We start from the raw sequence: 16,376 nt of genomic DNA on the forward strand, positions 1-16,376 counted from the left end.
CCCTTTTATTATATGTCGAAAGTTTTTGTTTTCCAGTTCGTCTTTCAAAATATTGGTAAGCATATCCAATTAGAAAGAAAAAGTATCAAGTTTAGTATAAAATCTTGACAAGTTCCAGGATGGATGAAACCGCTAGACAATACAACAATTTCAAACCTGTTCAGGTTTTTTTTGCCATTTTTAGTTTAAAATATGTATATATATATTATATTACAAAGATATTTGCATTATATATTTAAATGAAAAACTTGTCATTGAAACCTATGTGATGATTTTACTGCAAGGAAGATAAATGCTCGATTTAAATATGGATATTTTATTTTATATATCTTTATGTTATTCAAATATTTTTTTTTATTTCATTCATTTAAAACAAATAGACATCATCGCTCGCACAGAAAATATTTAAATTATTCTTATTTCCATCTACTTGAATTGTACTTTCTCTACCTTTATACTCTATCACAACCCCTCCCCAAACACACATACACAAAAACAAGAACACACACAAATTGTGTCAAGGGTTTCCGTGCAATACCAAAAAGTCATCAGATGTGACTTAAAATTTCAATTTAACTAGAAATAGATAAACAAAATTACAAATTATCATTTTTTTAAATTTTATCACTGTTAATCAACCTAAAAGCCGAAAAAATTTTTTTTTCATAGTTTGGCTTCTTTTTCCATTGAGAAATCATCTCGCACCTGGTTGCACCTAGAATTCTATGAAACAGGCTAAGTACGTGAAGGACCAGCGATTTCTTTTATCGAATTTGCTCTGTTTGCAAACTATTAAGAAAAAGACATTTATCTACAGCTCAGAACACATTACCCATCGCCATTTAGAGGTAATGCTTTTGATATGAACTGATGAAAAAGATTCTTGCCGAGCAGTAACACGTTTTTTTCGATGGGGTAAGAGAAGTCGAATTTTAGGTAGTGTACTTAAAAACACTATAGGTAAATAATCTTGGCATATTGTAACCTTCGAGATTCTTGATTTCCAATGATATTTTACAGTATGTATTCTTCAAAATTTGTATCGAATATCGTATATATGCAAATGTTTTATGATTAATTCATGACAAATGACGAAACAATAATCTATTATTGGTTTACAAAATGTAGAAATAAATCAAAATGAAGATTTTTTTTAAATGATGAATGCATAATTTAATGCGTGTTTAACTGTGTAAAAGTGTATCAATTATTAATTATACTAAAGCAGGGATAATATCCTGCGATGTTTATGTGTCTTTTCGATAGATTTTTTGCTTATTATATAGATTAACACAACCAAGGATTATATCATGAGGTGATTATTTTATTCTAATTTCATTTATTGATTTTTTTATTTCATCAATGCACATTTAAAAGTTCCATCTTTCTTTAATTTTTTTAACCTTTTCTGAGTTGATTCCTTTTCTTGTTAACTTGTTTTATTCAAAGATCTCAAGAAAATACTTAATCTTTAAATGACACCAATCAAGATCATTATGTTTAATCTGCAGCCGATGTGTTGACCAATACAATGACAGAAAAAACATCTATCTTCTGCTGTCGCTGGTCAGAGTCTTCCAGATGTTTGATTTCAAAGAACAAACAACGGATCGCTCTTCATATCCGGAATATTTCTCACGCCAACGAATAAACTCCTGACACGAATTAAAACTGTGACAAAACTAATTAATTATTTCTTGAATAAGATTAGTTTCTCTTCTTTAAAGGAGTTTATTTCCAGCATTTTGTGGTTTGCATCGGAGACTCATCCAAGTATTATTAAAGAAACAATGTGTTTCTGATTATTCAGTAGCATGTTGGGAGCCTAATGCTAATAATTCTTTCTCCACGATGAAACGAATTTTTTTTTTTTCTGCAACATTCAATAAAGTTGCTGACAAAAAAATCTCTTAAAATTCAAGATATTTAATGTATGGAAAACTTTTATTTCCTAATTGCTGCTAATTATTGCTATTTCTTTTCTAGATTAATAAATGAATAATAAATAGAAAAATAAAGAAATGAATTATGAATTAATTGATAAAAATATAGTACAAAATACAAGTAGTTTGATTTTATTTAAACACGTAGAAGAGGGGAAAGTAAAGTAAAATAAAAGGCTTAATTGTATATATATACGTCCCTTGGTGCCTCCTGCAGTTAAGGTAGATATATTTAGCCTACTCACAGAATTCTTTTTTTTTTTGTTACTTTCTAGAGGTGTGCCTGAGACGAAGGTTTTTTTTTTTATATATACTCCTATATATATACGAATATATGAAAACTGTTGTTTCTTATTTGTGTTTTAACTATGTATACTGTATTGTTCATTATATTTGTAAAAATAATATTATCATGATATTATATTATGCTCCTTGTGAGCCCAATTGATGGAAACAAAGCATCTTCTTCTCTTCTTCTTCTTCTATATATACAAAATATCTTTGATATCAGTACTTTAATATAAAACTATTATTATCTGTCTTTTATTCTTATTATCATTATTTTTATTGTTATTATATCTTATGATACAAACAAAATGTTTTGTGTATCCTTACAGTATATATATATATGTTTTCAATCTCTTTCTATCAATACCTGTTATTGATTTCGCTTACCCATTGCATGATATTGTCTTAAAAGACTGTCTTTTTTTTTTCCAATTCAATGTCCACAAAAAAGTTTAGAATGCCCGATTAAAACAGAACCCAGAAAGCTATACGAAAACCACTTAAGTGCAATTCTGTTGATAGAGACCCATTCCATTATGACTTATGACCCATAATGGCCAATATATTCTTTGGTGATAATTTAAGGCTCGAATATCAATAAAATGAATTCATATTCTTTATAAAAAGGGACCACATAAAACCGTTTGACCACCGCTTCTAACTAATGGTAAAGGACACACGGGGTTTGTGAGGTAAATGTTATTTTTCTTCCAATTCTGTGTAAATAATGATTATAATGTAAAGCTAATCATTATCAATCACGGTGATATCAATTTCAGTTATTTACGGATTTTATCCACAGATTTAGTTATAAGAGGAATGCTAATAAGGTATTTAGTTTATACTTTAATATTGAGGAATACTATTTTGTCTGTATATGTTCCTTTTTTTTTTTACCAAGAGCATCTTTTAAATTGGAGATAAATTCAATTATTTATGTTATATAAAATTGTGTTTATAAACATTAAGTCGAGTCTTACCCGCAATTGTAGAATACAAGATGAAAAAAAAAAAAGAAAAGTATATTTTTAGTAATATTAATAATCGATGTCAGTACAAATTTTTCTCTCAAATCTTTTGCAATTAAAAAGAAAGTCAGAAGAAAAAATAAAATAAAATATTTATTTATTTCCATGAGTTATTAATTTAATTTTGTGTCTAAACCTGTTTTTCCAATTATATATTTTCATTATTTTTATTTATCTTTAAAGACAACTTTTTATTTACTTAACGGGAATGTTTACATATATGTAAACATCAAATACAGTGGTGCTAATCCTATCATCTGGGAGGTATCAAGCCGCTAAAACATCACACAACTCTTTTGAATAACCCCGATTACATGGCTGATGACAAAATGATTGGATTCTAAAAAATACCTAGAGGGGAGTTAAGGACCGATTATCCAAAATCCACAATCTTATTTTCTTGTTGTTCGAGTATTGTAACGCCTTTTACCGCAGAAAGGAAAACTTGTTGTGAAATATCGGTACAAGTCTATAGGGTTAGAGTAATCCTATTGAAAAAATAAAATAGATAGAGCCATTGATAATCAAATCTTAACAAGATCGTTTTGTTAACGTGTTATTTCTTTTGATTAAAGGAGTGAATATCATCGCCTTTCGGAAGGATCACAGCTTTAATCATACACATCATGTTATTCAATATTTTGAAAATAGGTAAATTACCAAAGTAAATAAATAAAATGGTGTGAAGTAATTGGAAACGAAGTGTGCAAGATTTTCACGTCAAAGATTGTTTTTTTTTATTTCTTACCTGATACAAAGAAGGATTTTAATAATTTCCGATTAACTGTCATGTGCTAAATTTTCATACTTTTAAAAGATGCTTTCTACGTTCACCTTTCTTGAATTACTGAAAGTCAATGGACGAAAAACAATTGTTATTATGCAAACTGATAAAATACACAAATAAAATACACAGTAGACGAAATTAGTGAAGTTTGCAAGTTGTACACCCATGGGGGACATTACATGTTTATTGAGCAATAAAATAATAATTATCTGTAAATGTAATGAAATAAAGTCACAGCAATAAAAATACCGCTACTTAACATTTGTGACCAGAGAGCAAGACAGAAGGATGAGAGAAAGTGTGAACAATTTACACCTTACAGATTTATTGGACAATAAAATAATAATTAATAATAAGCTGATAAAAAATATGGTTACCATTCTCCTACTTGAGTGCGCATTTGATTAAAATATAAATTATCATCGAGTTGCAGAAATATTCATAAAATTTTGTTGCAAATTAAAAATAATTTTTGTGCATAATTTTCAAATTATTATCGTGAATATTATATTAGTTCTTATAAAATGTAATAAAATACTTAATGGGTGAACAAGTGGAAAAACTGCGTTAATTTATATATTTTCTCCAAACAACAATGTGTGTAATGTTTTGAAATTAGTGAACAGAATGGATAGATTACACTAATAATAATGATAAGAATCTTCCAAGTTCTGTTTTAAATTTTAAGGTCTATTCTAGAGAGTCTGCTCATTGGTTTCTTAATTCGAGTGTCTTAAACAAACTAATAATAAATTTTCAAAACTGTCGTGATACAAGCAAGATACTTTATTTCGTAATAAAGTTGATTGTCGACGAGTGTTCTATCAAATTAATTTCTTTCAATGAAACGAACATTTTAGATTGAGCAATGTGTAATTCTCCTTGTTTTACTCACTTCAAAGAAACAAACAAATGTATAATTGATGAGAAAAACTGTTTTGTCCATGTTTGCAAGAAGGGTAGAGCGTATGGGTACAATCCAAAGTAGAAATGTACATCTTCAGATCGCTCTTGTACATTTCACTTCAAACATTAGATAATAAATTGGTTTTGTGTTAGGCATGTAGTTGAAGAGATGAAAAAAGAAAGCAATAGAATCGCCGAATTTTTTATATTTGATGTTGTGTGCATCTGTACAATTTTAGTAGTGTAAAATCCACTTGTAAAATCCAAACAATACGATCGTTTCTAAATAGCAAATATAAAGCAAATACCATTGACAAAAATGGGTTTTTAAAACGTGACAATATGCGTCTTCCCAAGGTAGCATTAGAATTATTATATCTAAGGTAAAGAAGGTAATGCTGTCTACCTCTATTTTATTTATTCATATACTAAGTTGATAAAAAGAATTAAAAAAAAGAGACGTATATAAAACCATACGTGTAACAGAGAGGCGAAAGATATCAAAGGGACATTCAAATACACTATCCATGCACAATTATTATCGTTCATATCGCCAGTGAACTACGACAGCGAAAAGCTCGGTAAACTTAAGGACAAAATACACTTTCGCTGCCTCATAAGACGTTGCTTTCTTTACGTTGAGTGTAATAAGACATGGAGTTAGACTTGAAATAAAAAGATCACAGAATTTTTATTTTTTTCTCTTCTTTTTCTCTTTTTTATTTTAATGACCATGTAGAGCTACAAATTATTTATACAATTTAGAAATGAGGCGCAGACATCTTTATTATCAATAATTAATGCAATGTGCCATTTTTGTGTACATCTTCATCATCTGGTTTATAATATGCACGATGCTTTATGAGTTTGGTTTAGATCAATTCGGGTAAGAGTAAAACTCGCATTTTATGTTTTAATTTTTTTAAATAAAAATTATCACGATATGCCCTACTAAAAGAAGGATAGGTCAAATAAAGAGAAACAAAATATTCATTAAAAAATTCTACTAACAAAAGCAAAAATACAATTTCATTGATATTTTAACACTACATTTAAACCGTTCTCATGCGAAAATTCCATACTATTTACGAAAAAATTTCCTCGATTAATTCATTGTTTAAATAATTGTTTTATCATTAAACAGCATACAACAATAGCAAACATTTATCATTCTTTCGCAAATGAAAAAACAATGATTTTCAAAGAAACATATAAAAAAAAATCATAAACATTTGTATAATGATTGCAAAACGGGGAATTAAATGAAAAATAATTTGGTGCCATATGTTTGCCAAACATCAGAAAAGATATGACCCTAATAACCAAAAACTGACTACAACAGTCTCAAAATATTTTGTAATAAAAATTAAAGAAATGTGATTTAGATATTGGTTTTTAAGTGTATTTTCAAAATACTTAAATTTAAGTCATTATATGAAATTAACGTATCCTGTTCTAGATTTGTTTAAATATATAACATTCATTTCTGATCACCTTTTATTGATTCATATATATTTTTTCATTGAATTATGATTTCAATGGACATTTTGTTAGTTTAGACTTCTCCAATAGCGACACGGTTGAGTGGTGTTCACGAACCATAAAAATGATGAGGTTTGCCTACTGGCAAAATATGTGAATATAAATATAATTTGTGGTCATAAATACAATCAAAACACGTTGAGATTGACTAGACAAACTACTGCATAAAACATGTAAGTAAAATATGATATATAAATGCACTCGATTTTGAATAGTATTGCAATGATCCTCAAATAATCATTGATTTTAAATTTTATTTTCAGATTAAGCAATTGACAGAATAGCAGAAGACATTAATCACGTGCTTTCAAAGAATTAATTCGATTGGTCGGTGCAAGAAGTCACATGCATCATTCTGAATAGTGAAATTTGTATGACGGCTAGTGGGGGTGGCTATTTGAAAAATATTAGAAAGTCATAGATTGCCTTAATGTTCAAACACAAATCATTAAGAAGATAAAATAGACTGTACACATATGAGTTCATACTACAATAACATTTTACCAGCACACGTTCCGGTTAACTCCGGACATACGGATATGTTTTACCACCGACCAGAAAAGAGTTTGGACACTGGAAGTTTTCATTCATCAACTTATAATAATATGTGTTACGAAAACGAAAATCCGTCCTATGGAGTAGGAAACTATCAGTGTTACCCTTCTATGTACGACAGACTTCATGAAACATCACCGCCAAACCAACCTATGAACTTAGCGAAAGCACAAAACTTCCAAAGTGGAGGCAGTGGGAATGTGTTTCCATATCAGTCATCGAATACGTTTAACCATTTAAGTCATCTACAAAATTTACAAAATTTGTCATATCCGGATGATCGACCTAATTGTATAAAAAATGAGGACAGTTGCATTCCTACACCTCCTCCAAATTATCCTATATTGGACACTCATGCGGGCGGACACCAACATCACCAACTCCCAGTGTCGGGACATCATGACATTTCACACCATCCGCATTTTAATTCAAATTCTGTGCAAATGAATGGACTTTCAACTCAAGGGATGTCATCAGTTTATCCATGGATGAGGGCAGCCATGAACGGAGGTAATATATTAAAATTTAAATTTAATATTTCATATGTTTTGTTTTATCTTCTGTCGGGAGTACATTTCAGTTTTATCTTCTGTTGGGGGTACATTTCAGTTTTATCTTCTGTTGGGGGTACATTTCAGTTTTATTTCTTCTTGAAAGTTAATGCTACATGGAACAACCAGCAGCTTTCGAACTTCTTGATAAATATGTTATGTCAAATTCAAAGACTTAGACTAAAGCAGTAAATCAAATAAATGTTTCATTTTAATGGCTAAAGAATTATTTCCGCAGCGCTAATACCGCGATAAGCTAGTGTGAAACAAGGCTTCAACGTTCTCGCTTCAGTGTTTACACATCATTCAATCTTTCATCATCTTTTCAGAAAAACAAATTAGTTTCTTTTGATTTTGGGTTTTTGCTGCTCATATATAAGTTTGCACTTTCTATTTTTGAAAATAATTCCCTTTGATCTTCTTGGAGCAAAATATTTATGTAATGTTAAATATATGCATGATTTGTATCGCATCTCTCTAAAACAAGGTATTAATGTTGTAAGAAATCGTAAAAAATTATTTATAACGCACTAAAACAGACAGACAAAATAAGATATTGTTGATAAATAGTTATCATTTGCATAATATTTGTAACAGCTTTTATTATCAGATCACTGAGGGTTATGTTTATTAAAAAAAACATTTGTCTATACTTCATAATTATACACTTATGTTTTTTTTTTAAAGAAAATGTCTTTAAAAATTTCATATAAAAAGAAATTATAATGGAACCAAAGAAAAATACTGTTTTTATCTTTTGCATATATTTTGATTATCAAATGAAATATTAAATAAAGTAAAATCAAAATTACACATATGTTGGTAGACAGATTTGTGACGCATGGTATAAACAATTTTTCGAATGAAAGAAAAAAAACCAAAACAATCAAACAGTTTGTAAATATGAATATAGGGAAATATAGGATATAAATGAATAACTCGATACAACCAGAAAAAGATATTTAAATATAAAAACAAGGAGATGTTTGTGACCAGGATATTCTGCTTGAAAGCAAAATATTATGCTTTATAAAACGGAGTTTTTGGAAGATTTTGTTAAACATAATTTTCAAACAGTTTGAAGCATATGCTCAACTGTTTACATGGTTGTTGTATTATGATTAATTTTCAATAATCATAGACTGGCTTTAGTATTCTTTATAAAGTTTGAAAGAAATTTCCATTGTTTTTGTTGACTTAATTTCTATATACAGAGTGCTAGGAAAATATGGAAGATATAACATATATCTACACATAAACATTGTACCGTTAGGTGAAGTTTATGAGGTGCGAAGGACAACAAACGAGTACAAATAACTGCATTGGTCAGCTGTCCAATAACGGTCACTTTAGCCGTAAAATAATCATAAAGTAGTCTTTTTTACGACTTAACCTTTGAAAGGGACCTATGGCTATGGAAAGTCTAAATCATAGCCTTTCCTTCTAAAAGCAGTTATTTATGTGATTTTCTACGCTAAGGTATTGTGAATTTTATTGCGACTCATCCCGTGTAATGCGATTACACAATTGAACGATGATGCATCTAGATTGAATTTTATGCTAAAATAAAACTAAGCACACCACAATAAGCTGTTTAAAATGCTTTAAATACAATGGTGTAAATAATTTATGTTTCTTCATTGTTTAAATACCATGCTAAAAATTACGGGAGTTGAAAGTATCAAAAATTCATTTTTTTCTCTTTCTCTTTCCTGTCTCTAACAAAATAAAAATGTTCTTTCTCCTTACTTTCTTTGAAAAGAAAATAATTTCCTGTTTTTCAGTACAATATTTGTATCAATTCAAGATATTTTACAAAGTTCTGAGTTATTTTCTTTTAAAAAAAATAACATTTTGTTGCAAATATCTTTTTAATTTCCCCCTTGATGTATTTTTTTTCTAACACAGTGATGCCCGATCTGAAACCTTTGAAAATAATAAAAGGAAACATTTAATGCATGAACAAATTTCTAATAGATGAGATAAATTGTACGGTATGTATTTTTGTAATGCGTCATAAAATTAAATATTTGTGAATAAAAAAAAGATCAGAAGCGATTTTCTTTTCTTTTTTTTTAAAGAAAAGAAATGCGCACAAAATCATGAAATCAATATTGGTAATATTAAAGTTCTTTTTTTTTATTAAAATAAAATGCTAGGTAAGGTGAATGTAAAAACTGAAAATAAACCAAACGCCGAAAATCTTGCTGATAAATGAAAAAAATACATTAATCCAAAAGTATATAATAAAACGAAATAAAAGGGAATATAAAACAGATATCCATTTTTGAAAGTAAGCATTGACGCTTATTATAGATGAAAAATGACTTTCTATGTGTATAATATTACTGAGTATAATACAATTGACCTTCTTTTGATGAACAACACTAGAATTTGTCTTGTAATTCGTAGCATATATAAAAGGATTCATTGACGCGATTCGTAGTGTTAAATATCATTATTATCATGATCATTTAAATATTTTTATTTCTTGCTCTATCACAGAAATGTTTCGGAAAAAAGATTCTAATTCTTATTTCTCTATATTTCGTGTTAATATATTTTTACATAAATATTTTCTAAATACATCTGTACGTACTTGACCTTGAATGATGAAAATTTTGATCTACTGAACGACTTCAATGATATATCACGCTAATTACAAATAATTTGGATTAAGATACCTCGTTCAAGTGAACCTATTTTTTTTTCTATTTTCTGTAGTGGTTTTCATCCCAAAGCATCATTACAAACACATTATTAAGATATCTTCCTTCCTATCTAAACCTCATTAATTTCAAATTAACTACAGGTTTGTTTAAAAAAGATTTAAAACCGACGGTCAATATTTTTTTCTTTTAGAGAAATGACAGGACAAAATTTGTCGACAATGACTGACAATAGAAATACATTTATCTTAATGAAACATACACCTATTATTAAATATGAATTTATGATAATAATGTAAACAGTGACGGTTTGAAGATATATTGTGAAACATGATATATTAGAATAAACCTTGTGACCATAGAAAACTCATAATTTCCGTTTTATCTAAGCAAGATGCTCGTTACAACACTAAGGTATTTGGAAAAATAGTAATGCATTTTCTATGGAAATATAATAATAAAACTCATCATGCGGTCACGAATTTGATATTCAAGATATAAATAACCTCACCTGTCTTGGATCTAAGCTACTTGATCAATTTTTATTTAGATGCATTTTCAAACAAATGTTGACGGTCAATTCATTGTATTATCTTAATTATTAAAATAATTGATAAAGGATCGTAGCAGAATATCGCACTCATTTACATATTGTAAACTTTCTGACTGATACAAGGTAATGGTAAACGCATTTTTAACCATCTATTTCATTTTTATTGAAAAAAAACTTGTGATATGAAAAGAAAACTGTGATTCTTTTAAAAACAAAATACCATTTTAACTTGCAATAAGTTATTCATATTGACTTGCATATCAATTTAAAAGCAGACACACAAAACAAAGACGTCTGGTTTTATTTTTTTCTCAAAAGCATGAGTAATTTTAGCAAGACGTCTTTAGTTTTTAAAAAGATGAAGTTTAAATTAAGAAGTCTTGATAAAAATTATAGAGATCACATCCGCGAGATCACTGCATGCATTAAAATAAAGTTGATTTTCGAAGTCTTCAAATTCTTCGAAAAATTACGGAAATAATTTATAATGTAATAATTTAGTATGCTTAGTTGTCTTTAAATCATCATGTCATACGGAGCTCACTTGACAATGAAATATATGTGTAGGCTAACATGTCAGGATTTCTCTCTCACTAAACTGTTTTGTCATAGTGTTATTTACAAATTAAATGCGGTCATAACTACCTATACATCCACGCAAAATATGGTACGAAAAAAGCATTTGTTTTCAATTTTTTCTTGTCTTGTGGTAAATTTGAATTATTATTTTGAAGCAAAATATGGGCGAGAATTTAAAGAGATAAATTTGGTTCCTTACCCTTATTTGCATACATTATTCAGAAGTTTGTCTGTCTCTCAGACGTGAAAATACACAAATTAAATCAATCAATCAATCAGTGTCTTTCACATTCACTATACAAGCCCAGTGTATCAAAACAAAGACAAGATGACTGCTTAATTTTTCCTCAGACAAAAGCGTATGTGAGAGGTCAATGCATATACAATTTCAGTATACATGTACTTATGTAGTTTCCTCATCATTGTATTTTGTGTGCCAAAACAGTGACTCCAATTCGAAGATCTTAAAGTTGTGGTCTTTTGATGGCTATTTTCAGTTGGTTACCTCTCTATTTCGTTCATTTCTGCACGATTTTGTTTCTTCTGTCATACATCTGAAGTTTCCCCTACCTACTTGCTGTTCTTTGATTGCTTATACATTGCTTTAAATCTGAGTGTTACATATCTATACCCTCTCATTTATTAGTTTGGGACGCTTGGTCTGCGTATAAAATATACAGCACATGTAAAAAAAAATTAACCAAAGCCATTTGAATGTCTATAACAATCAAACGGATCTGATTCTAGTTTCCCATCTACAACTCTGAAATAAAACATTTTCATTAACGATGAAGTTAAAAATAGGCATTTGTATACATACATTAATAATTCCGCCATGTTTTATTTCTAAATTGTAAATACTGTTACAGTTATATAGACTCTTAATTTGTTATTAAACATGCTCTAATACCCAGCTTTTAATATTTCCCAGCAGACTTTCGTATCATTGTGTTAGACATAACATTGTTCTTGATTTTATCAGAAGATAAGGAGGTGTCCCTAATAAAGGAGTAAATATTTAATGATACGTTCTATATATTCAGAAACTCATCTAGACATATCGTCATGTCATCGTTAGACAATACGAAGAGATCTTACATGAGATAAGTAAATATAAGACATTCCTCTTACTCATTTGACACAAATAAGTACGACTCAGAACATCCATCGATTGAGGAAAAAGATATCTTGTTAGTTGATGAAACTGGCTCATGTGAAAAGATCAAATCTGCTTGCGAAACAACATCAATAAGTTCCCGTCAATACTGAAATGATATATTGTAATGGCCCCTTTGGGAAGTGTTCAAACAGTCGAATGACATTTTACAAAATACAGAACATACATAAATCATTGAGGAATTTTTCTATGGAATTAGAAATTATCATAACTTTGTTTGCTTTTCCATCTTGGAATCACACGGAGGAGTAAAGTTAATAAGTTCGTTCAGACACGATTGATAAAAAAATGGGTTTCGATTCAATTATGGCATATATAACCTTGCCCTCAGTAATTTATTCATTTTGGCTTTTATACCATTTCTCCAACATATTCGCTAGACTTTAAGGTAGAGCTATTTTGGTTTAGAAGCTGATATACACCCTCCTGGTTGGTTGCAATGGTTTTTGTCCTATAAAAAGGGTTTGGGATATCAAAACGAGCTACCAAATACCAGAGAAAAAACAAAATATCATGGCCAAAAGAAAAACGATGAACAGACAAACAACACTTCATAGGAAATTTAAAGATTGAGTAACACTAGCCTAGAAAAACCGGGGTTTATCTCGTGTGTTCCGGACGGGCTATCAGTATTATTTATAGTACTAGTATTAAGGTTTTGCTGTTCAAGACCTGACTCTTGCTCTTAATCTCTTGATTTTTGAGAACTTTATATTGCGCGACTGACTTCTTGGTTTTATTAAATTCATACACATATGATTGTTTTGGTCCATGGCCTCTAATATACAAGCATTGTCAAGAAAGTTATCAAAAGCTATACCCGAAAACCAAGGGAGAAAACCCGACTACTCCATTTACCTGACTTCGACTCTTTTATAGTATTTACAACAGTAATGCATTGATTGCAATTTGGGCTGAACAATGGGAATGGCCTAGATTCTAGTTTTAAATGCAAAATATGTTGTTTTTCGGCATTCTTTATTTTTACGATTAACAATTTAAAAGTCTTAAACAAAAAGGTTGTTCTTGGTTTTCTCAGATTCGTTATCTATAAACTTAGCTGCTTGCATGAGTAAGGTACAGACAAAACTCGTGTTGTATAAAATTTGGAATGTATATAATAACATATATGCATTACTTTAAAACTATGGATTATTATTTGCTTTGATACTTTATTTTCACCAAACTGTTTCCATCTAATTGTTTCCCTTAAGTAAGGTATTGATAGTTTGTGCCAAAAGATGTGTTGCAGTGTATGAAAAACAAGTAATCTATAGCATCAAATACACATCGATTCATATACTGATGATAGAATAGATATATAAATAAAACATCTGCTATTGTGTAGTTTTAAATCTTAAAAAGGAAATAATACATTTGAAATTTAACTCTCTTTCATACTGGCCAGCAGGGGATAAAAAGTCTATCATAATTACCAAACGCCACTTTCGTTATTCAGAAAATAAATCAGAAAACTAATTCCTTTCGGAGTCCTTCGACCTTTAGGGTATAAAAAGTCATGGTTTTCGATTGATTTAGAGAAATGGTATAACATTAATTTGTCCATATTAATATGAAACCATCGTGATTCAGCACATTTTGTCTCGCTGTAAACTATGAATGAATTAAATAGTTTTTGTATGCATATTTCAAAAGAAATTCTAGAACAGGCTTTGTCAATCTTCTGTATGCAAGTTTTCGTTCAGTTTTGTGTTTTACAGTGATTTGATTGAAGTTTCGTATTAATTCATTTAAATGCCGTTTCAATTTAATAATGATGATATTAATGATAAAAATTACGTAATGTAAGATCAGACGTTTTATTTATTTTTTCTATTTTTGTAATTATGATTTGCGTATTATTAGTATTTGATCTTTCAAACTTCTAATAAGAAAATAAATAAACAGATTTGATAATAAATAACATCTAAATTATCATGGATCTACATATCGAGATTTTTTTTTAACTTAGAATAACTTGTAATAAAGAGTTGTTTCTCTTTAGTTATCACTTGAATATTTACGATTTCGTTTTGAAATTAAAATAAAAGAATAAAATCCATAGTTCGAATGTATGTTCTAAGTTGAGTGATAAGTGTGTGCTTTTATCCTTTTTCAAAACTAGTTATTGTTGATAAATATTATAGTTTTTTGTAAATATCTTTTAGCCAACGCTATAACAGTATGAAATTAATTTGGCTTTTTAGGTATTTTTTTTTTATCATAAAGCTTCTCTCTAAGTTTTGGTTTTGAGAGTTCCTGGTGATGATAAATCCAGAGAAGCGCTTCGAACGCAACTCATTTATCACGTGTTATTTTCATTTGCATTGTTTATTCTTGTTTTTAAAATATTTTTTCTCTCTTCTTTTAGATGTAACATACGAACAAAAAAGAACAAGACAAACATATACGAGACACCAAACATTAGAGCTTGAAAAAGAATTTCATTTCAACAGATATCTGACGAGACGGAGGCGAATAGAAATTGCACATATGCTAGGACTTACAGAAAGACAAATTAAAATTTGGTTTCAAAACAGGAGAATGAAATGGAAGAAGGAAAATAATATACCAAAATTAACTGGACCAGACAGGTCAAAACCGGAAAATGACTCTGAAAGAAGAATTGTTGCAAGTCCCAGTTCAGATGAAGCTAGTTTTTCAAGTTGATATGCATAAATCCTCGCTTGTGTTATAACTCAGGGTAAAACTGAATATGTTCTACAAGAAAACTGTACTATTTGCTCAGATTCGAGATGTGAATATTTAAGGACAGACTTTTCCGAGTGCTGAGACAATGTTGGTAAAAACATGGCGTTTGATATTATTGTGATTAAGTATTTAGTAATTACGAATTTAAATCCAAAATGTCGTGTTTTATATATTTAAGCATAATTTATTGTGAAATATCTGAAGGAAGAAATAATAAAAAATGTTAATAGTTTATTTTACTTTTTCCCCCTTTTTTTTGCATTTAAACGTTTCATACACTACTGAGCCCGATCGTTCGTTTCTGTATTTTATCGGTTAAAAAAAAAATCATAGTATAATAGATTAAAGAGGTTATATTTTATTTTGATTTAATCTCATTGGTAAAATCTAGTGTCTTCAACATTAACATCCCAAAGTATCAAAGTGTAACAAAAATAATTTGAATAAAACTTAAGAAATTTTACAAAACTGCTCTATCAAAATAAAGTTTGAAGAAAAATATATTTCGATATCTCATAATTTTCCAAAGTATTAAACAAAGCTAAAATATACACTTTCCAATAGTTTTGCGCAATAGAACTGATCAAAATTTTATCATTTTCATCTTTTGACTCAAACTAACCTCTGGCCCAAGATTTCAAGAATACATTCCTTGTCTGACGTTTCTTACTAATGAAAAAAGAGAAATCAAAACAGAAAAGTTAGAAATTTGGGTATTTTTCTTCGGGATTATTAATTGTCATGTTCTTTAACTGACAATTATTCATGTTTAAGTTAGAAGTGAACATACCCAGTTTTTTTGTGAGATCAAAATTATATTTCCTTATATAAGAGAATTTATTCATCAACTGTCCACGCATGCCATGCAAAATAGAAATAAAAGTATTCTTGATAATGTATTGAAAAGGCATTATAGACAGCAACGTAACAACAAAAAATATAGACGTCAATACTACACAAGCTATTCATATACCAGCCTCTTATTGGCCCAGAACCTATTGTTTTGAATGAATTGAACAGAGATGACCACTTTTGTTTTAAAAATTAATCAAAAACAAAAGGGAACATCCATTCTCAATACTATTA

The 16,376-nt window shown here is 29.0% G+C and overlaps 1 protein-coding gene across 3 annotated transcripts in view; it reads left to right on the forward strand.

The window, feature by feature from the left end:
- Positions 1–15,524, forward strand: part of LOC127729521 (homeobox protein Hox-B5-like) — a 54,887-nt gene extending 39,363 nt beyond the window's left edge. For 2 of the 3 annotated variants that reach the window (XM_052237356.1, XM_052237354.1), the window contains exons 2-3: positions 6,758–7,559; positions 14,950–15,524. In XM_052237356.1, coding sequence (XP_052093316.1) covers positions 6,971–7,559; positions 14,950–15,248 — 888 coding nt within the window. In that variant the 5' untranslated portion in view covers positions 6,758–6,970 and the 3' untranslated portion in view covers positions 15,249–15,524. Of the gene's footprint in view, positions 1–6,618; positions 6,668–6,757; positions 7,560–14,949 lie in introns of those variants that run through there. The other variant, XM_052237355.1, reaches the window with a different exon arrangement.
- The last annotated feature ends 852 nt before the right edge of the window (positions 15,525–16,376 follow it).

This window comes from Mytilus californianus, unplaced genomic scaffold (assembly GCF_021869535.1).
Source record: "Mytilus californianus isolate M0D057914Y unplaced genomic scaffold, xbMytCali1.0.p SCAF_2, whole genome shotgun sequence".
In the NCBI taxonomy this organism is placed as follows: domain Eukaryota; kingdom Metazoa; phylum Mollusca; class Bivalvia; order Mytilida; family Mytilidae; genus Mytilus; species Mytilus californianus.